At 46.8% G+C, this 22,104-nt stretch overlaps 1 protein-coding gene across 3 annotated transcripts; it reads left to right on the top strand.

Moving 5' to 3' along the window:
• Window positions 1-507: 507 nt before the first annotated feature.
• DGKA (diacylglycerol kinase alpha) lies at window positions 508-22,102 on the top strand. Of its 3 annotated transcripts, none has more exons than XM_019454715.2 (24): window positions 508-696; window positions 6,346-6,487; window positions 6,903-6,976; window positions 7,310-7,442; window positions 7,690-7,764; window positions 8,228-8,277; window positions 8,641-8,715; window positions 8,914-9,033; window positions 9,146-9,260; window positions 9,942-10,030; window positions 10,168-10,287; window positions 10,489-10,587; window positions 10,789-10,872; window positions 11,090-11,163; window positions 11,324-11,398; window positions 12,020-12,105; window positions 12,197-12,286; window positions 19,152-19,312; window positions 19,561-19,625; window positions 20,328-20,418; window positions 20,709-20,907; window positions 21,018-21,138; window positions 21,330-21,390; window positions 21,665-22,102. In XM_019454715.2, exons 2-24 carry the CDS (start codon window positions 6,424-6,426, stop codon window positions 21,746-21,748), a joined length of 2,205 nt encoding a protein of 734 aa, XP_019310260.1. In that variant the 5' UTR covers window positions 508-696; window positions 6,346-6,423; the 3' UTR covers window positions 21,749-22,102. The 3 variants fall into 3 exon arrangements, with proteins under 3 accessions (XP_019310260.1, XP_053750712.1, XP_019310262.1); XM_053894737.1 differs by lacking the exon at window positions 508-696 and adding an exon at window positions 1,420-1,522; XM_019454717.2 differs by lacking the exon at window positions 508-696 and adding an exon at window positions 3,379-3,615.
• Window positions 22,103-22,104: the final 2 nt, after the last annotated feature.

Here is a 22,104-nt window from a genome sequence, read left to right as displayed (position 1 = left end):
GTGGATAAAGGATGGGGAGTGGCAGGGCCCTTGTCTTTTTAAGACTGGGAGACAGGAGCAGAGAGACAGACTTTCTCCAATCCCTTTCATCTCCCTCAGATTTTCAGATGCAACAGTACTCCCAAACGCTATTACTCAGCAGCTATATTTCTGATAAAAATGGAGGACTCTCTTCCAACAAGCCTGTCTGGAAACAAACAAGAACTGCTTAGATCCCTCTGTTTCCACTAGAGGGCCTCATGTGTTCATTCCTTCTCTCCACCCCCCTCCAAAAGTATGTATATACTGTGCGTGTGTGTGTGTGTGTGTGTGTGCACACATACACAGCATATATACACCACACACGCACAGGCTTCCAGTCAGAGCTTTCCCCTCCCCCTCTCTTCTACCACCAGCTGTTAAGAGGAAAGATTCCAGGAAATCAAGCCCTTGTTACTGTGCCCTACTTCAATGAGGGTTAGGAGGGGTTAGCCTGGGTTGGGGCGGGGCCAAGGAGCAGGATGCCTGGGTCCCCAGTTCCTACCAGTTAGTCCTAGGCCTCTGTCTATCTCCCTTGCACTACCAGCCTCACCATCATCCATGCTGCCCTAAGAGCCTTAACAACTTCAGAAGTTTCCAGACAGGAACTGCTGAAAGGATCTTCTTTCAACCTTACGTTTGGCCAGGGCCTTCTACACCACCTGCCAGGGCCAGCAGGTAAAATGGGAGGGTTAGGGCATGGAGAAAGAGTGGACACAGACCAGAGTTCTCTTTGCACCTAAACCACCCCAGAATTAAGGGAAGGCCTTGAGTCTTGAGACAAGGAGGTGTACTTACATTGGGGAAAACAAGTCTGAGCCATCTGGGGTTTGGGTTTTAGGGAGGTGAGGAAACTAGAGGTAAAGGTAGGCCTCAAACACTGTTAAGCAGTGCAGAGCCCATGGGAGGAGGGAGGCGTTTGTGTGTCAGGATGTAGAGTCTGGGACTCTGGGCTTGCTGCTGTGGGATCTTTTGAGTATGAATTCGGTCAATGGATGATGGAAAAGAGTTGGGAAGGGAAGTCCCCCGGATGGCAGCAACTGGGAGAGGGTTAGACGTCGCCTAGGTGTGCCGCTGCCAAGCTGTGCCATCATCGGCCCCGCCCCCTATCTTGGCCTCCCAGGGTTGGGATGAGGGGAGAGGCTGTGAATGATTAGAAAAAAGGGCAGATGGATAGAAACCGAGCTGTCCCGAGGCGGGAAGAAGAGAAGCGCAGGATGTGGAGAAAGTGGCGCAGACCAGAGCCCTACAGATATTGGGGAGGTGAGAGGATCAGGCTTGGCGAGCTGGAAACAGGGACCTCTCCAGACTGGAGTTCCCGGAGTTGGGGGCGCCGGGATTGGGCGCAGGCGGGCCGGCCGGGGTCGGGGGCGGGCAGCTGTGTCGTCAGGAACGGGGCGGCCTCGCGGCAGCCGCGCCTGCCTGGTCCGTCCCCTCCAGCCCAGCTCGGGCTCCAGCTCCCGCGCCGCGCTTCAGCTCCCACCGCGCGCCCTCCGCAGGCAAGGTAGAGACCCCGCGAGCCCCCCGCGCCTCCCTCCCTCCCACCGGAGCAGGAGGGGGCGGGGGCCGCGGGAGGGGCCGCTGCTCGGGCTGGGGTAGGGCTGCTGGGCCGAGAAGGAGGAAGCCTGACAGCTGGAGCGGGTAGCTAGAAGGGTTTGCGCCAGGACTCGGGGGGCAGCGGGAGAATGGGCCAGAGCCCCGCAGGCAGCGTCTCCCCTAGACTTTCCCCTCCATCCCTCCTGCTCATTCGGAGGGATGGTGAAGCTCGGCTCCTGGGGACCCGAATGGAAGCAAAGTCCGTTTTGGAACCTTCACAACACTGCATGGGTGCAGAAGGATTCTTGTTTGGCCTCCTGGTCCCCAACTTCCCACCCGTCCTTTCCACACCTGTCACCGGGAAGTTTCTGAAACTACCTGGATCTGAATCCCACTTTTCACCTTTAAATGGGGGGACATGAACCTCACTGAGGAAGAAATGTGATTATTACTGGGCATCTCCTCAGCCTCAGAACGTTTGAGCCCACATCCCCCAACCATGCCAACATCGTAACTTCCTCCTGTACTACACATTGACACATGCGGGCTCCCGCGCGCGTACACACACACACACACACACACACACACACACACACACACACCACCCCTTAATCAGGCAACACTCCCATCTGCAAGATGTATGTAGGCTTACCGAATTTCGGGACTTCAAGCCAAATGATTCCTTGGGGGGCAGGGGGCACTGACTTGTAGCAGGGATGGGCAGGAAAGACTAGACCCTCCGTCAGTCCTGGGAAAGAGGAGGAGGGTGCAGGCCCTGGTGTGGTTAAGGGATTCAGAAGTCTAGGTAATCAGGCCTGGGCTTGCTGCTTGGGGTTCCTTGCTGGGTCAGCCTGAATGTTCTGGGGACATAGCTCATTCTTCAGTAATGGTAAATCTATATGACTTGAAATGGGAGTGATGAATGTTGAAGTGAAAAAGGAAATTTTAAATGTTTGCACTGGCCTTGGAAATCATATGTACCTCTTGGTTACCAGCAATTTTAGTGTTTACTGTTTAAAATAAGATCTAGAGGGGCGTCTGGGTGGCTCAGTCGGTTAAGCATCCGACTTCAGCTCAGGTCACGATCTTGGCGGTCCGCGAGTTCGAGCCCCGCGTTGGGCTCTGGGCTGATGGCTCAGAGCCTGGAGCCTGCTTCCGATTCTGTGTTTCCCTCTCTCTCTGCCCCTCCCCCATTCGTGCTGTGTCTCTCTCTGTTTCAAAAATAAATAAAAACGTTAAAAAAAAATTAAAAAATAAAATAAAATAAGATCTAGAAAACAGAGGCACTGAGATTTAATGGAGGTCTAGAGTCTGGGTGTCCCTGCGAGAGTGGCTCTCTGACTGGGCCTCAGTTTCTTGCTCTGTAAAATGTGAGAGTTGGTACCTCCCAGCTCTGAAGATGTTCTAGGATTCTCTGCCTCCAAGTCAACTTACTTTCTCACCCCAGGTTGGTAGGGGCGGGCAGGGAAGCCAGGGGAGGGAAGGGAAGGGTGAGTCACAAAGAGCTGGCAGGCGGGCAGCAGACCGACCGCACCCTCCCAGCCCTGGCATTCGCCTAGACTAGCCCAGGTTATAGCCTCAGGGTTAGTATGGAGCAGGTAGGACAAAATTGGATTTGTTCCAGCTCTAGGGTCCAGGATCCTATAGTTTATTGCGATTCGGCAACAGGGGCAGCCAAACTTTCAGTGAGGGAAGTCAAGAGGACAACTGAAAAGATACCAGGAGCCCTTATGTCCAAGGTCCCAGCCCAGAGGTATCCTTGGACCCTGATGGTCTAGTTTCTCACCACCTCCTCACCCTCCCAAAGGCAAAATGCAGTATCCTAATACTACATGTCTGTGCCTGAAATAACACAATAAGGGCAAGTGTACAACTGGGCTTCACTGCTGCTGGGAGTCCTTAGAATTTATGCCTTCCTGTGTCAAAGACATCATTTTTCCTAATTTCCAGATGTGTTTCTCTGTGTACCACCCTCATATAACTAGAACAACAACAACAGCAACAACAACAAGAATAGCTAACATTTACTGAGTTCTTCTTCTGTGCCATGCCGTTTGCTAAGTATATTGCATGTATTATCTTACTTAATCTCCATGCTGTGACTGATTTCTCTATGTACCCATTTTACCAATGAGGAAACAGGTTCAGGAAGATGAAATAACTCACCCAAGAGCTAGGATTCTAATCCATGCCTGTATAATTAAAACATCCATTCTCTTAAGCTGTACTAAAAACTACATGTAAGATGTGGGGGGCTAGGAAGGGTCATTGCGAAAAGAGAGACATGTCCTCTTTCCTGTTCATCGTCCCTCCTTTGCTCTCTCCTTGTCACTTTCTCTCTCAGATTTCATTTCCTAGAACCTTGGAGCCATTTAAGAATCCCCAGGGGTAATCAGAGAGGCTAATTAAGCCATACAGGCCCAATTAACCCTAACACTATTATGTATTCATTAGATCTGTTGGCAATAGAAGTTGGATTATAGTCATTGAAAAGAGCCAGATGGGTGGAGTCCTTTCCCCCAGAATATCAGTGTCCCAGAACTCCCTTCTTATTGTTCCCAGAGAACCTCAGAACAGGAATGGTATACTACATAGACAGGGACAGCAGAGATGTCCCAAGGGCAGAGGCTGCAGAGAAGATTCTTGCACCATCAGAAAGGAAATTCTTGTAGGCCCTAACTGCCTCCTTGAGCCTTACCCAACTAACCCTAAATGAGTGGGCAAAGGGGAGGCAGGAGCCCTAGATGGAGTGCCCCAATAAGTGCTTTTTAGCATCATTCGTTCATTTAACAAATATCTACCAAGCACCTCCTAAATGTGTTCCAAATTGTTTCATATTCCCCTGTCAGGACGGACACTATGGAAACCCATTTAACCACATTTGGACTAGCATTTCCAACATATGGCTCCCTAACTTTACACCACTATTTGTACAACCAATATGGAGCACCTACAACATGCTGAGCGCCAGTCAAGGTATTGGGGATATAGTGGTGAACAACACTGACAAGTTCCTGCCCTTGTGGAATTTACAAGTTCTTGCCCTTGTGGAAGGCGAACAGTAAACAAAGAAGCAAATAAATTAGCAAGATAGTTTCTGTGTGCGATAAGTACTATGAAGGGAACAAAGGAGAGTGCTGTGCAAAGGAGGGGGGCTACTTTAGGAGAGAATGATCAGGGAAGGTCTCTTGAAGAAGCTGACATTTCAGCTTAGGCAAAGAAGTCAGCTCTGCCAAGAAGGGAAAGGATGTTCTAGGCAGAGAGAACAGTAAGTTTCATGGCCCTGAGCAGGGAAGAACTTGGTTTAAGGAACAGAAAGGAGGGCAGTGAGATTAGAAGGCAGTATGTGGAGGGGAGAGTAGAACAAGAGGAGGACAGGGAGAGGCAGGGGCCCCATCATGTGGTTCTTGGGGTAGAGCTTTGACTCCTCCACTTACCACCTGCCTTGGGAAGTCCCAACCTCTTCAAACTCCAGTTTCTTCGTGTGTGGAATGGCTCTACCAGTAATTTCTTATCTCATGGGATTTGATTATAATTGTTAGTGCCGTGAGAACTACCATTTCTTGTAGGCCTTCTATATGCAGGTGTTACACTGGTACTTTTCATACAGGATTTAACTTCATACTCACAACTGTGACAGATAGGTATCATTCTTCCCATTTTACAGATATAATTTGTCCAAATCACACAGCAGTATCAGATCTAAGGATGGGACCCAGACATGACTAACCCTAGTTTTGCTTGACTCCTAGACAGTGCTATACTATACTAATGTAAGATATAACTGTTATTGCTGTTATTGAATCTTCAAGCCAAGTTGCCCTCTGCTACTTGGCCCTTGTTGTCAGTGGTCAGCATGATCCGCGTGAGGGTCCCTGGGTCCCAAGGCTGTAAGTTAGGGCTCCCTAAACACTGGTAATCTAGCAGGGTGTAAGGAAAAACCTGAATCTGAGACTCCTGCGCTCAGCTCAACCCTCCTAGAACTGGGAGGCCAGACGGATAGATGTTCAGAGACTTCTCCTACCTCCTTCCAGTCGCGCGCCAGCCTGGGGTCCCCACCCTTCCCCAGTAGAGCTCTGCGGGACTCAGGCGAGGCGGGGCCAGGGCTGGGGACACGGCCAGAGCTGGTTCTGTGTCGCGCGCGTCAAAAGCGCTAGAGGTCGTTGAGGGGCGTGGGTGGTTCGGGAAGTGGGCGGCTGAGTAGTGCTGAGGACCGAGGCCCGAGGCGGAGCAAGATGGGATCGTGGCCGGGGAGGCGTGCCACAGCCGCTGTGGGAACGGCCGGAAAGGCAGAAGGGCCGGGACTGAGGGATGCGAGATGGGAGAGGGAGCGGGCTCGGAAGAGACTGCAAAGACTGGGGGTGGTGGGAGAAAGGGTAGAAACAGGAGAGGGACAGGGACACACCCACAGAGACATACATAGACTGGGAAAGCGATGGGGGGTGGAGGAGTGGGAGTTGGGGAGGGGTGGGGGGAGGATAATGAGTGTGTGGGGAGAGTGGGAGATGGATTGGGACAGATGGGTGAGAAATCAGAGAGCTGGAGAAGGATCCAGAAATGGAGGGGAAAGAGTCAGAGATGAGTCAGAGAAACAGAGGCATAGGACAGACTCTGTAAGGGAGAGACAGACACATGGGAGAGGTACACGGGGAAAGGAAGAGACTGGGGAGGGACTCAGAGAAAAGGAAAGAACAGAAATAAGAGTAGGAGTGGACAATGAACGGAGCAGACAGAAGGAAAGACGAAGACAGCTGGCTCTTCCCACCACATACTCTTGCCATCTCCCTCCAGAGTTACCCTTGGAAGCAGAGGCCCAGGCAGAGGTATTACCAAGTCATCTTTGTGGCCCTCCTTCAGAATAAAAGAAAGATGGCCAAGGAGAGGGGCCAAATAAGCCCCAGTGATTTTGCCCAGCTGCAGAAGTACATGGAATGTGAGTCTTCCTCTCAGTCCTCAAGTTCGGCAGACTTACCCCAGAGAATCCCTGCTCCACATCCCTGCTTCCCCGAGTTTCCCCAGCAGCCCAAAGCCAGCCATAGGCATGGGAAAGGGGGGAGAGAGAGATGGGGAGACATCTGCGGTCTCAGCTTTCTACCCACCTTCTCTGAACCTTAACAGCCTGCCCCAAGTCTCAGAGAAAAGATGTAAAGAGAGGTACCGCTCTGGAGCATCTGAAATGTTATCCTCGTGGTATTTCTCTGTGCATTTCTGTGTTTCTTCTTGGAATTCTTCTTTCTTTATCTTACTTGACTCTTTTTTTCCTGTTGGATGTCTGGGTGGGACTCTGGCAGAGGGCAGGGAGAACCAAACCAGACTAATGCACTTCTTTCATCCTCTTCACACCCTAGACTCCACCCAAAAGGTCAGTGATGTCCTAAAGCTCTTTGAGGATGGCGAAATGGCTGAATATCTCCAAGGAGATGTGAGTGACATCTGGGAAATCCTCTCCTTGACCAACCCCTCCCATCTTTGATTTTGCTATCCCACTGGGATCCCCAATTTCCAGTGATTATTCTGGGCCCACCCCTTGCTATCCTCCCTCTAGATACCCCTGTGTCCACTGTCACTACAGCTATTGCTATAGGACAAAGCAAGAGATTCTGATTCAGTACTCAGCCTTGAGAAGAAACTATATTTCTGCCTTGGATGCTTCTTGGCTCTGCAACTTACTGTCTCTGTCCTCACTACTCCTAATTCTTCAGTCCTCAACTCCCATCCTGCATACTTCCTAGGGTAATGCTTGTTCTCATCATAGGCCATTGGGTACAAGGGATTCCAGGAATTTTTGAAAGTCTATCTGGAAGCAGATAATGTTCCCAATCACCTAAGTCTGGCACTGTTTGAATCCTTCAAGACGGGTCACTGTTTAGAAGACACTGTGAAAAATGGTATGATCATGTAGGTGGGACAGGGCTGGGCTTCCAAAAGAAAACTCAAATTAGTATGAGTGTTGGGGTGAGAGTTTAACTGAGTCACGTGTTGGGGGCAGGGTTGGGGAAGAGAGGTAGAGGATAGCCATGCTGGTCTGGGAACTGGAGGGAGGAAAGTTAAAGGGAAGAGTTGGAACAAAGGCAAAGAGAAGAGCCACGGTGGAGAGAGGCCCAGCCTCAGAAATGCTGTACTTTCTGTAACCAGATCTGGTATGTCTCAGTGATGTCTCCTGCTACTTTTCCCTTCTGGAGGGTGGCCGGCCAGAAGACAAGCTAGAATGTGAGTTGTAATCCTGGACTGGAAGAGGGGAAAAAAGGAGAGGGAAGAGGAGGTGTTCTCCAGCCTTCTTTCCCCTATTTTTTCAGGATTCCTAAGGGCTGACGGGGCCAGACAAAGATGGGGCCAGAGAATGGACCCATTTCCTCTGTTCCCCCAGACTCCTATACCTAATGCCATCTATCATAGTTATCCCAGTTCCCATGTCCTGTATGTTTTAATGTGGGTATCCTGGGGGTGTTCTTGGGTTGTGGGAGGTGTGTGTTGTCTCCCCAATCAGATTCACCAAGAGTGGAATCCAGGCCTGTTTCCCCTCCCTTTTTGTCTCCTTTCTCAGTCCCAGCACCAGGCTCTGGGCTCTTCATCTAAAAGTTCTCTCCCATGTCTTTATTATTCCTGTATTCTGTTATTAATTTTTTGGGTATCCCTCACAAACTGACCCTGGCCCCCCTAAAACACCCCACAGTCACCTTCAAGCTGTACGACACGGACAGAAATGGGATCCTGGACAGCTCAGTGAGTTGGGGGACCTGTATCCTGGCCAAGGGAGTATGTGTCCATTTGTCTGTGCCCTCCTGTCCCAACTCTTCCAAGATCCTTAAGAAGCAGAGGAAGCTAGAGGGATAAGTCAAATCCTCCAGGACTAAATTTGGGAGTGGGTCCCCAGCTCCTGCCTCCTAAAAGTAGAGGCTAGAGACATGAATTGGGGGCTGCCTTGCAAACATACCAAAACACATAGACACTCGTTTACTTGGCAGAGACACCTGAGAATGAGAGGTGGCTCTCAGGGTGGAACCCAGGAACCCTGATTTCTAGAGAAGAGTTGAATGGTGGTAAGGAGGTGGGATATGGCTGTGGCTCTTACCTTTTGGCCCCCAGGAAGTGGACAGAATCATCATACAGATGATGCGAGTAGCTGAATACCTGGATTGGGATGTGTCTGAGCTGAGGCCGGTAAGGCGGTTTTTCCTTAATGTCCCTCCTTGTGCCTTTTCCCTGGTGAGTCCTATATCTACCTTACCCCTTTTCTGACAGGCAGCTCGGTTCCCTGGGCTAGGATAGCAGTGGGCTGGATTGTCTAGAAGGCAGCACCGAGAGGTGTCAGATCTGAGAGGCCATTCACACTAAAAGTCCCCTCCATTCTCTGCTCAGATTCTTCAGGAGATGATGAAAGAGATTGACTATGATGGCAGCGGCTCTGTCTCCCTAGCTGAGTGGCTCCGGGCTGGGGCCACCACCGTGCCACTGCTAGTGCTACTGGGTCTGGAGATGGTGAGTAGGAGAGACTTGTGAGGATGGGTAGGATAGCTGCTCTGGGATGTGTTTGCCAGAGGCTGGCCCTCTAAGGGCTTAGACACTCCTTACATCTGTTGTGCCCTCCCAGACTCTGAAGGACAATGGGCAACACATGTGGAGACCCAAGAGGTTCCCCCGACCAGTCTACTGCAACCTGTGCGAGTCAAGCATTGGTCTTGGCAAACAGGGGTTGAGCTGTAACCGTGAGTGATGGGGCCTGGGAGTGTGGGAGCAGAGGGGCACCCTGGCTATCTGCAGGACATGGTGCTTTGAACTTAGAGACAGCTGGGTTTGAATCCTGGGTTCTGACACTGACTAATTATGTGGGAAAGCCATACACTTCCTCTTTCTTTCTTTCTTTCTTTCTTTCCTTCTTTTTCTTTCTTTCTTCAAATACAGTTGACACATAATATTACGTTAGTTTAAGGTGTACAACATAGCCACATAACTTCTTTAAGCCTCAATTTAAAATGAGGTTTTAAACTAAAAATGAGGTAATTGTGAGCATTACGTAAGTTCACAAGGTGCGTGTACATATTATTGAGTCTACAGTAAAAATTAGCTGTTATTATTATTATTATTATTATTATTATTATTATTATTATTAAATCTGGGCCTCCTTGGCATCTTTCAGCTGAGTTCCTGGCATTTGGAAAGAGTGGGGGTAGGCATGTGGTAGCAATTGCTCTTTTATGGGGAAGAGTGAGAAAAAGGCACGGGTCTTGGAGGTGAGCCCCCACCTCAAACTTTAATTCTCTACCACACTCTCACAGCAAGGGCTTATACGTCTTGTTTCAGTGAATGATCCCGCCTTACACCCAGGTAAGGAGGAAATAGAGGGAGGGGCTGCAGCTAAGGCTCTGACCTTCTTCCTTCTTGCCCAGTCTGTAAGTACGTCGTTCATGACCAGTGTGCCATGAAGGCCTTGCCTTGTGAAGTCAGCACCTATGCCAAGTCCCGGAAGGACATTGGTGTGAGTGATCCCATAACCACCCCATTACCACCTGCATCCTGGCCCTTGCCCTAGGCCTTGGCCACTTGCTGCCCTCAAGCCCTTCCACTAGTCTCTGCTCAGACTCTCTCAGACAAGGGATTGCCTTTCTCCCCAAGGTCCAATCACATGTGTGGGTGAGAGGAGGCTGTGAGTCTGGCCGATGTGACCGCTGTCAGAAAAAGATCCGCATTTACCACAGTCTGGTCGGACTGCATTGTGTGTGGTGCCACCTAGAGGTCAGTTTGGGAGCTGTCCTCCAGCCTATGCCTTGGGGCCCCTTCCTAAACTGCCCTCTCTGCACTGGCCTCCCTGACTGCATCTTCCTGGCAGCCACCGTTGCCCTTGCTCCCAAGGGCTCTCTTTCCAGCACTAGGCCCTCAAGTTGAGAGGTGTTGGAGTTCTCTCCATGATGTCTGCATGCCCACCTTGTCTTTCAGATTCATGATGACTGCCTGCAAACCATGGGTCATGAGTGTGACTGTGGGCTGCTCCGGGATCACATCCTGCCTCCATCTTCCATCTATCCCAGCGTCCTGGTGAGACCCTTGGGCAGTGCCTAGGAGGGGGCAGGAAGGGTGCTTCCCTGATTTAAGCCCTCCCCCCGCCCCCCCCCCCACACACACCATGCCGTTTAGAGCAGAGAGCCTATACCTTTTAGGATTCAAGTCAGACTCTCATCTGTTTAGGGATTCACACACAATCCAGTTTTCCTTCCCTTTGCTTCCCTCCCTTTCTAGGCCTCTGGACAGGAGCGTAAAATTAACAAAGCAAGCCAGAAGACCACAGATGATTTAAGTTTGAGCACCTTTGAGGCTCTGCGGGTACATGTTGGGGGTGGGTTTTTCTTGGCTGGAGCCCTCATGCGAGGAAATTAAGTGGGAAACCTGGGGAATGGTGCCTGTTCTCCAGAAGCCCCACCGTGGTAGGGGAGGGGGAAGCATTGTGGGGGAATGTCAGCCTTCTGCCCCTGTCTCCAGGGTCTATCTTAACTCTGACAAAATCCTGTTTTCGTTATCTTTGTTTTTTCCCCAAATTCAGATTGACCCTGTTTCTAACACCCACCCACTTCTGGTCTTTGTCAACCCTAAGAGTGGCGGGAAGCAGGGGGAGAGGTGAGAAGAGATATACTGGGTCTTCTAAGATGGGGAAGGAGGACTGACAGAGGTTGGGAATTCTGTGTATATGGAGGGGGTGTACTTGAGGAGGACATCAAAAGGGTAGAGTACAGAATCTCCATCCCCCGCCTTGAACTTTCCTTTTTCCCTCACACAGGGTGCTTTGGAAATTCCAGTATCTACTAAACCCTCGACAGGTGTTCAACCTCCTAAAAGATGGTCCTGAACCAGGGTGAGTATAGGTTAGGGGCTATATCACAGTGTTTGTATGTGTCTGCTTGTGTATGTTGGGGGAGAGCAGAAAAGAGTACATGTTGGAAGGGCAGGGCTAGGGGACCTCAAGAAACCAGAATTCAGAATGCTGCCTTTATTAGCGTCACTGGGTATCCCCCATCTCTGACTTCCCTGGTTCATCTTTGCTCTGCTCTCAAAACATAAAGGTGGCTCAGTAGGTTAAGCCTCCAACTCTTGGTTTCAGCTCAGGTCATGATCTCACAGTTCATGGGTTTGAGCCCCATGTTGGGCTTTGTGCTGACAGCAACAGAGCCTACTTGAGATTCTCTGTCTCCCTCTCTCTCTGCTCCTCCCCGGCTTGCTCTCTATCTCTCTCTCAAAATAAATAAACATTAACAAATGTTAAAAACAAAATAGATACCAGTTTCTCCCTAACCACTGGGGAGTGTCTATAACTTTCCCCATTGTATTTTTTCTCTGCCCTTAATAGAAACAAGTCTTTTGACAAAGGGAAAGGGGGTCATAAGGAATGAAAGATAAGAAGTAATCTGCCCATCCAGGAGTTGGTAGCCTCGGTCCTATTGTCCTTCCTCATCTTCTCTCTTACCTTTTATCTCAGGCTCAGATTCTTCAGAGATGTTCCTGGTTACCGGATTTTGGTGTGTGGTGGAGATGGCACAGTAGGCTGGATTCTAGAGACCATAGGTCAGTGCAGGGAGAGGCTCTGGAAAGGGTACCGGGGCATTGGCCTTCTAGAGCTAACTCCCTCCATCCATCTCCTGACCTGCCTCCCTAGACAAAGCCAACTTACCAGTTGTGCCCCCTGTTGCCGTGTTGCCCCTGGGCACTGGAAATGATCTGGCTCGTTGCCTAAGATGGGGAGGAGGTAAGTGATTAGAAATTGTTTTCCTGGGAATTAGGGGGAGTTGGGTAGGAAGAAAAAAGCACATGGATAAGGCGTCTAGGCATCTGTTGTAGAAAGAGCGTTGGGGAAGAAGAGAGGCACAGATGGGATGTTACCAAAGTGGATTGTCCCAAAGGAAGAAAGCTTTGGAAGAAGCAAGGACCACAGTCTGAACCTAGAATGGTCAGGGGTGACAGTCCCCTTCCCTGTGTACCTAAAAATATCCTTCTGTTTTTCCCAACCAACTTTTAGGACTCAGAGAATCAAGGAATATGGAAGTAGGGGAGGACAATGTGGGAATAAGAAAGATTGTAAGAGCTAAGTCAGATGCTTAGTGATGGAGCTAGCAGGGAACTTGGCCATGATTCATTCAGTCAATCAACCAATTAATCAGAGGTCATTTGTTCATTCATAATCATTTCTTCCCAAGTCAATTGCAACAGTCTCTTAAATATAGTCTTTGATTTCTAGTCTCTTTTTCCGTTCAAACAGAAAGAGTTTGAGGGATGATATTGGTAGATAAAGAGGCCAGGGTGGGACAGGTTGAGTTTGAGGTGTCTTGGTTTGAGGCTATTGGATTCAGAGTCCAGCTCTGAGATCATGCAGAAGATTCTGGAATAGGGGACTGCTAAGGACAGTGAAAGGCATTCTAGGTGGAAGGAGTTGTGTAAGACCAGAAGAGCCACCAAATAGCATGGTAGTGCCTCCGTCAGGGAAAGTGTGAGTCATTGATTATGACTGGGACATGCAGTGCAAGGTGGGGAATGGGGAAGGGAAAGACTGAGTTGAATAGGGTGCAGATTATGGAGGGTCATGAATGCTGTGCTGAGAAGTTTTTAATTTTACCCTGCCAGAGACTGAGAGCAGACGGCCTACAGAAACGATTAATATTGTTTTGCATTGCTTGCGTGGAAGTGTGTTAAATTTTTTAAACTTTGGTTATTTCTGAGGAGTAGGTCATATGTTCTTCAGTTCACCACTTTTTAGCTCCCTGCTATTCACTCATTCACTTTACCTTTCTAGCCACTGAGGCATTTGAATGTGCAAACCCTGAACCATGGGGAACACTTGAACTCATGAAAAATGTAACTCAAAGAGAAAATAGGTATATCTATAAATTACATTCTCTCTATATAATAAAAATTCCTGTGTATATAAAATATTATTTCAGAATGTAAAAATATCTCTGAATGCATACTGTTTTTTACATTTCTATTTTTTAAAGTTTTACTATTTAAGCAATCTCTACACCCAACGTGGGGCTCAAACTCACAACCCCGTGACCAAGAGTTGCATGCCCTCTAACTGAGCCAGCCAGGTGCCCCTCTCTGAGTGTATATAATAATCTAAATCTTGTATATAAACTATATGACCAGCTTTGGGAGCCAGTTTTTATTTTATTTTATATTTTATTTTATTTTATGTTTAAAGATTGTATTTTTAAGCAATCTCTACACCCAATGTGGAGCTGAAACTTACAACCCCGAGACAAAGAGTTGCACGCTCTACCACCTGAGCCAGCCAGGCACCCCAAGCCAGTTTTTAAATCTTCAATATCTAACTTTGGTTTTACTTACAATATTAGACCCTCTGAAATTGTATATTTGGGGTCTTCACTGTGTGTTCTGCAAATGAGACTCTCATAGAAGTTTCTGCCAATTCAATCTAAATCATGAAATAATGATATAAATACCACACTAATGAAAATTTGTGTTGATATTGAAAAAAATCATAAGACTCGAAGAAGAAGAGATGAAAGAAGTACCACAGTGGGAGCTCTGTGGAGGATGGATTGGAGGAAGGAGACAGGATAGAAAATTACCTACATTGCAATAGTCTGGTCAAGAGATGCTGAACACCAAAGCGAAGGCAACAGCAGTGCAGTTCATGAGGTAGAAACCACAGTACTTGTAACTAATGGGTTGTGGAGGAGTCTTAGGACATTTTCTAGGTTTGTGAACTGAGCATGTGGGATGCCATTTAACATAGAGAATACAGGAGGAGGACCAGTTTAAGGAAGATCAATTCAGTTTGGGCACATTAACTTGAGGTGTCAGTGGAGCATGTGGAGGAGATGGAGATGTGTGGTGGGTAGTTACAAACAGATGTTAGGAAGATACACATTTGAGAATCATCTGTTTCTAGGAGGTAATTGACATCCTGAGAGTAGATGAGTTACCCGAGGAAAGAGGTGAAAAGAGAAGATGGACAAGGATGGAACACCCTAGTAAAACATCCTATTTAACAGTTAAGCAGAGGAAGATGCATTATTAAAGAAGTCTGTGTTCATGTACTATTGTTGCTGCAACAAATCACCATGAGCAGTGGCTTAAAACAACACAGGTTTATCATCTTACAGTTCTGGAGGTCAGAAATCCAAATAGGTCCCACTGCACTAGAATCAAGGTATTGATTGGCAAAGGTTGTGTTTTTTCTAGAAGCTCTAGGAGAGAATTCTTTGTCTTGACTTTTCCAGTTTCTAGAAGCTGCCTGTATTCCTGGGTTCATGGCCCAGCTTCCAACCAGCAACGTTATCACTCCAACCTCTGCTTCCATTGTCACATCCCTTTCCATGAGTCTTCTTTCTCGCCTTCCTCTTTCACTTAGAAGGACCCCTGTGATTATATTGGTCTTGCCCAGATAATCTAGGATAATCTCCCCCATTTAAAAATCCTTAATTTAGGGGCACCTGGGTGGTTCAGTTGGTACAGCATGCAACTCTTGATCTCCAGGTCATGAGTTTAAGCCCCATGTTGGGTGCAGAGCTTACTTAAAAAAAAAAAAAAAAAAAAAAAACTTAATTTAATCCCATTGGCAAAGTCTCTTTTGCTTTGTAAGGCAACATGTTCACAGATTCCAGAGATTAGAATGTGGACATCTTTGGGGCGCCTGGCTGGCTCAGTCAGTAAAGCATGCAACCTTGATCTCGGGGTTGTAGTTTTAAGCCCCACATTGGGTGTAGCGACTACATACATACATATATATGTACATACATATATATATATACATAAAATCTTTAAAAAAGAAAAAGGATTCAGACATATTTGAGGGGCCATTATTCTGCCTGTCACAGACACCAAGAAGAAACAGAGAGGGTCCTCTGTAGCTTAGAGAATGGTATTTTAGAGGCCAAGTGAGGAGTTTCATGAGTTAAAAATGAGAACTAAAGATATACTGTTGGTTTTGGCAGGAATTATTGGCAATCTTTGCCAAAACAGTTTCAGCAGGGTGGCATCGGGAAAGGCAAATTACAGTGAACTGAACTATCAGTGGAATGTGAGGAAGTGGATACTTACTTTTTTTAATCGTTTTTTTCCCCTGATTACAAAAATAATACATGATTGTGGTAAAAAAACAATTCAAACATTTCAGATATACATGCCAAGAAAGTTCCCTGTAATCTACTTCCTGAAGTTTTGGAATCTATTCTTCCATGTTTTTCTTTCCAGACATACTCATATGTACTTAAAAAGATCTTTCTATTGATGATGTTTTTCTTCTTTGTTTTAACTAAACCATTCATCGTGGTTATCCTTATATTTCAATATAGTCAGGTTTACCTCACTCTTTTTATTACAGAGTAGCATTCCATTTCTCTAGGAAATATTTCTAGAAGTAGAATTGCCAGCTCAAAGAGTATGAACATTTTACATTTTACTAGTTATTTTCTTTTTAAAACTTACACAAATGAGGGTCACCTGGGTGTCTTAGTCAGTTAAGTATTAGACTCTTGATTTCAATTTAGGTCATGATCTCACAGTTTGTGAGTTCAAGCCCCGCATGGGGCTGTGAGCTGACAGTGCAGAGCCTGCTTGGGATTCTCTGTCTCCCTCTCTCTCTGCTTTTCTCTCTTTCTTTCAAAAATAAATATATAAACACTAAAAAAAATAAAAGTTACACAAATAATATATCAGTACATTCTCATTGTAAAAGACTTTAAAAGTAAAATGTGTGTTTTCACATATAGGTCTCCTCCCCCTACTCCCCACCAAATTCCATGTGCCTCCCCAGAGATAACCACTGTTTCTTTTCTTGCACTCATTTTCCTGTTTTTACATGCATGCATACACACGCGCATACACACGCACATACACACATACACACACAACTTTTAAACAAACATAAATGGGATCATACTACAGAGATTGTTCTGGGACACTTCTTTTTTCATTAAATAATATGTCTTGGGATCTTTCCATGTTAGTACACACAGATTACATTTTATATTCAATGGCTACACATTATTTCTTGGCATGAATTTGCCAAAATTTATATAACCTTCCCCTGCTGAAGGACATTTAGATTGTTTCCAATTTTGTGCTGTGTTAGACAGTACCTCAGCAAACACCCTTGTACACACATCTCTGTTCACATGTGTGTTTGTTTCTATAAGAGAAATCCTAAAAGTGAAATTGCTGCATGAAAGTATTTTCATAAAATTGGATAACATTTGGATAAAAATTGCCAAATTGCCTTCCAAAAATAAAGATCAATTTATGCTCCAACTAACAGCAAATAAGAGTGTTGGCTTATTCATAATTTCACTAACACTTGGTGTTCTCAGTCTCTATGCATTTTGTCAATTTGATAGGCAACAGAAGTTAACTAATTGTTTTAATTTACATTTCTTTTAATTATTAGCAATACTGAGTGTCTTTAATGTGCATATTGGTCATTTGTATTTCTTCTGTGATTGGCTTATTTGTGTTATTTGCCCATATTCTACTAACTTTAGATTTAGTGATTTATAAGTATTTTTTTGAATGTTGAGGAAGTTAGTCTGTTATATGTGCTGTAGATATTTTTCCCCAGTTTGTATATTTTTTTCGGTGTGTGTTTATTTAAGCATACAGAAGTTTTAAATTTTAATATAATTGTATTTATCAGTCTTCGACTTTTTTGGCTCCCTGTTTTGTATTATGCTTTAGAAAGGAAGGACTTTTCCACTCAAAGAGGACAAAAACATTCACTCGTGTTTTCTGCTAGAACAAATTCGGCTTCATTTTTTTACATTTAAATTTTTTTTCATGTTTATGCATTTTTGAGAGACAGAGTACAAGCAGGGGAGGGGCAGAGAGAGAGGGAGATACAGAATCTGAAGCAGACTCCAGACTTGGAGCTGTCATGACCTGAGCTGAAGTCTGACGCTCAACCGACTGAGCCACCCAGGCATTGTTTTTTACATTTAAATTCTTTGACCTGTCTTGGGGCACCTGGGTCATTCAGTCGGTTGAGCATCTGACTTCGGCTCAGGTCATGATCTCACAGTTGGTGAGTTCGAGCCCATGGGCTCTGCACCAACAGCTCAGAGCCTGATTCCTGCTTCAAATTCTGTGTCACTCGTTCTCTCTGTCCCTGCTCTGCTTACATTCTTTCTCTCTCTCTCAAAAATACATAAACATTAAAAAAAATTTTTAAATAAATTCTTTGACCCATCTTGAATTAATTTTGGTGTAAAGAGTGACATCTACATCCAGCACCTTATTTTTTTTAATCTTAGAGAGAGAGAGAGAGAGAGAGCAGGGGAGAGGGGCAGAGGGAAAGAGAGAATCCCAAGCAGGCTCTGCATGAGCTCAGTGTAGAGCATGAGGCAGGGCTTGACCCCATGACCTGAGCCGAAATCAAGAGTTGGATGCCCAAATGACTGAGCCACTCAGGTGCCCCAATCCAGCACCTTTTTTTATTGAATAGTCTATCTTTTCTCCCGTGTCTTTGAAATGTCATCATATACTAAATTCACTTATATACTTGAGTCTATTTCTGGACACTCTGTTCTTTAGTATTGAACTTTTTATTCTATTCACTGTGTCAGTATCACAGTGTTTAAATACCACTGCTTCATATTGTGTTCTCTCTGGTAGAATAGGGAAAGGAAGCATGAGAGAGAGAAAGAGAATCCTTATTCATCACTCATCTTTTCCAGCAGTTTATATTTCCTTTTTTTTAAATTTTTTTTTTTTTACATTTTCTTTATTTTTGAGAGAGAGAAAGACAGAGAGACAGAGACAGAGTACAAGTGGGGGAGAGGCAGAGGGAGAGGGAGACACAGAATCCAAAGCAGGCTCCAGACTCTGAGCTCTCAGCACAGAGCCCGACATGGGGCTCGAACTCACAAACCATGAGATCATGACCTGAGCTGAAGTTGGACACCTAACTGACTGAGCCACCCAGGAGCCCCAGAAGTTTGTATTTTCTTGGCTGTTTTATTAATCTTTCAGATGAATTTGGTGTTATTGCTTTTTTGTTTGTTTGTTTTTTAATGTTTATTTATTTTTGAGAGAGAGAGACAGAGCATGAGCAGGGGAGAAGCAGAGAGACAGGGAGACACAAAATCCAAAGCAGGCTCCAGGCTCTGAGCTGTCAGCACATAGCCTGACATGGGACTCAAACTCACAAATGGTGAGATCATGACCTGAGCCAAAGTCAGATGCTTAACTGACTGAGTCACCCAGGCACCCCTAATTTGATGTTATTGTTAGATGCATATATACATTGGCAAGATTCACTCTCCATGACAGTGTGGAGAAAAGGGCCAGCAAGGGGCTGACCTTAAGATTGGTCCATGGGAGGGGTATCTGGCTGGATCAGCCGATAAAGCATGCGACTCTTGGTCTCAACGTCATGAGTTTGAGCCCCACATTGGGTGCAGAGCTTACATAAAAAGAAAAAGAGAGAGAATGGCCCATGGGAGCTCTGACCAAGCACCCTGCCCCTTCACTGGCTAGGGCTAGGAGGGTCTGCATAACTAGGGCAGAGGATCTCTGGGAAGTTGTGGGGCTGGGAGCTAAGAAGAGGGCCCTCTGAGACCCAGGGCTCAGTACTAACCTATCTTCTTCCCCATCCTTAGGATATGAGGGACAGAATTTGGGGAAGATCCTCAAGGATTTAGAGATGAGTAAGGTGGTACATATGGATCGGTGGTCCGTGGAGGTGATACCTCAACAAACTGAAGAAAAGAGTGACCCAGTCCCCTTTCAAATCATCAATAACTACTTCTCCATTGGTGTGGTCAGTGGAGTGGGGTATGGGGGCTAGGGAGGAAGTAGGGGTTAAGAAGGGAAAGGCTAGAGCTAGTTAGAAAGAGAAGGTAGAAGTTAAAGGGGCTGTGACACAGGGAAATGAGGGGTGGGGTACAGTGGTGTGAGTTGCAAGAAAAGAACATGGGACATACTGCTGCCAAATGGGGAAGTTAGAGAGTATTCTGTGCTGAGAGAAGAGGCAGGCCTCTGATCTTACATGCCCTGAATTCCCTCCAGGATGCCTCTATTGCTCACCGATTCCACATCATGCGAGAGAAATATCCTGAGAAGTTCAACAGCAGGTAAGGGAAAGGGGGGTGGGTGCGGACATCCACAGTGGCAGGGACCAGGTTATGGCCAAGTTTTTTTGTTTTTTCGTTTTTAATTTTTTTAATGTTTATTTATTTTTGAAGGAGAGAGAGAGTGTGAGGGAGGGGAGGGGGAGAGAGAGAGAGGGAGACACAGAACCTGAAGCAAGTTCTAGGCTCTGAGCTCTCAGCACAGAGCCTAACTTAGAGCCCCATGTGGGGCTCCAACTCGAAAACTGTGAGATCATGACCTGAGCCAAAGTCAGACTCTTAACCAGCTGAGCCACCCAGGCACCCCATGGTTGTTTTTTTTTAAATTTATTTTTTAGTGTTTATTTATTTTTGAGAGAGACAGACAGAGTGCAAGTTGGGGAGGGGCAGAGAGAGAGGGAGACACAGAATCCGAAGCAGGCTCCAGGCTCTGAGCTGTCAGCACAGAGGCTGATGTGAGGCTCAAACTCACGGACCACAAGATCAAGCCAAAGTAGGATGCTTAACTGACTGAACCACTTGGGCGCTCCTGGCCAAGTTTGACTCAGAGCACTTAGATAGGCAGTGGCACCTCTAGGAAGCTGCTCAACCAAGGCCATCCTTTCCCTGAGAGGTTGATGTCTTTCCCTGTCTCTTAGCCTTCTTCTGCCAACACTTGTGTAACTTGTCCTCTCCCTATTGGGCCTTCTTTCGGGTCTGATACAGAATGAAGAACAAGCTATGGTATTTCGAATTCGCCACTTCTGAATCCATCTTCTCAACATGCAAAAGGCTGGAGGAGTCTTTAACAGTTGAGGTGGGTGTGATGAAACCCGATCCTACATGCTTTTCAGCTTCTTATAACTTTGTTTCCCCCTCCACAGGAACCTTCAGAAACTTCCCCTATTCTTGAACATGTACTTTGACCTCCCAGCTGTCCAATCCCGATTTCCCAGGTGGCATGTGCCACCAGGCACATGCATGGTGGTGCCTATTTCCTGCCACCCTTTGTAAACCTCCAACTCCTGGCCTTCGCAGTTTGTCGTCTGGTGGAGGGAGGGCTCACATCCATGATTATGCCATGATTTGTGCTCTCCCCCTTCTCAGATCTGTGGGAAACCACTGGATCTGAGCAACCTGTCCCTAGAAGGCATCGCAGTGCTGAACATCCCTAGCATGCATGGTGGTTCCAATCTCTGGGGTGATACGAAGAAACCCCATGGAGATATCCATGGGATCAACCAGGCCTTGGGCGCTGCAGCTAAAGTCATCACCGACCCTGATATCCTGAAAACCTGTGTACCAGGTGAGAGGAGCAGCCTTGGGAACTGAGTGGGCAGGACCCAGGGGAAGGTGTGGCTCCCTTTGGAGGCACCCTTCTTCTGCAAACCTTATCTCCTTGCTTCCCACCTCCAGACCTAAGCGACAAGCGGCTGGAAGTGGTAGGGCTGGAGGGTGCAATTGAGATGGGCCAGATTTATACCAAGCTCAAGAATGCTGGACATCGGCTGGCCAAGTGCTCTGAAATCACCTTCCAGTAAGGAAAACTTTGGCCAGGGGCTCTGAGGGAAGGAGTAGGGCCAGGAGAGCAGAAGGGTCATGGGGATGGTAGGGAGGAGCTGTACTAGATTTTCCTCAGTAACAAAGGGTTTCAAAACCAAGCCAAGAAAGAGTTTTGGTATTCAGTTGGTAAAGAAATCTCCACCAATCTGTCTTGGCCTCCCACAGCACCACAAAAACCCTTCCCATGCAAATTGATGGAGAACCCTGGATGCAGACACCCTGTACAGTGAGTATTACCTATGCCTGCTCAGAATTGAACCCTCAGGCTTCATGGATCCTAAATCTCCATTCCATTGCTTCTCTACCCTTTCCCAATGTCTGAAGTTCCCCTGTGAACCATTCCTCCCAAATCCTGATTTCTTAGCCCCTGGCCTTCCTGCCATGGCCTCTCTAGGACCCTGGTAACCCCTCTGAACTCCATAGATTTTCCCCAAAATCTCTACTGCTCCAGCCCCAAAGAACTAGGTCCTACCTCTGAACATGCCCCCTTTCCCTTCCAGATCAAGATCACCCACAAGAACCAGATGCCCATGCTTGTGGGCCCACCCCCTCGCTCCTCCAATTTCTTTGGCTTCTTGTGCTGAAGGGGACACCTCAGCCTCCAAGCCAGCCTTGAACCCACCTCTTCATCCCTGGACTCTACTCCTAGGCTCTGTACATTGCTGCCACACCCTCCTGCCAGCTCAGGAGAGTGTTTCTTCACCCTCAAAATATTTATTATCCTGCACCACTTCCACTATTCGCCATGCACATGTGCGTGCACACACACACACACACACACACACACACACATACATACATTGAAAGTGCCTCATCTAAATAAAATGACTTTTTCCCCCCACTGGGATATCTGTTAAGTAAATGGTACACCTCCTTTCTGTATACCTCCACTCTGTAAATGATATAGATTCTCCCAGAAGCAAGAACATAAAACAGCACG

Source organism: Panthera pardus, unplaced genomic scaffold, assembly GCF_024362965.1.
Source record: "Panthera pardus isolate Hobbes unplaced genomic scaffold, ASM2436296v1 HiC_scaffold_6, whole genome shotgun sequence".
Taxonomy (NCBI): domain Eukaryota; kingdom Metazoa; phylum Chordata; class Mammalia; order Carnivora; family Felidae; genus Panthera; species Panthera pardus.
This window is presented reverse-complemented; position numbering and strand designations above follow the sequence as displayed.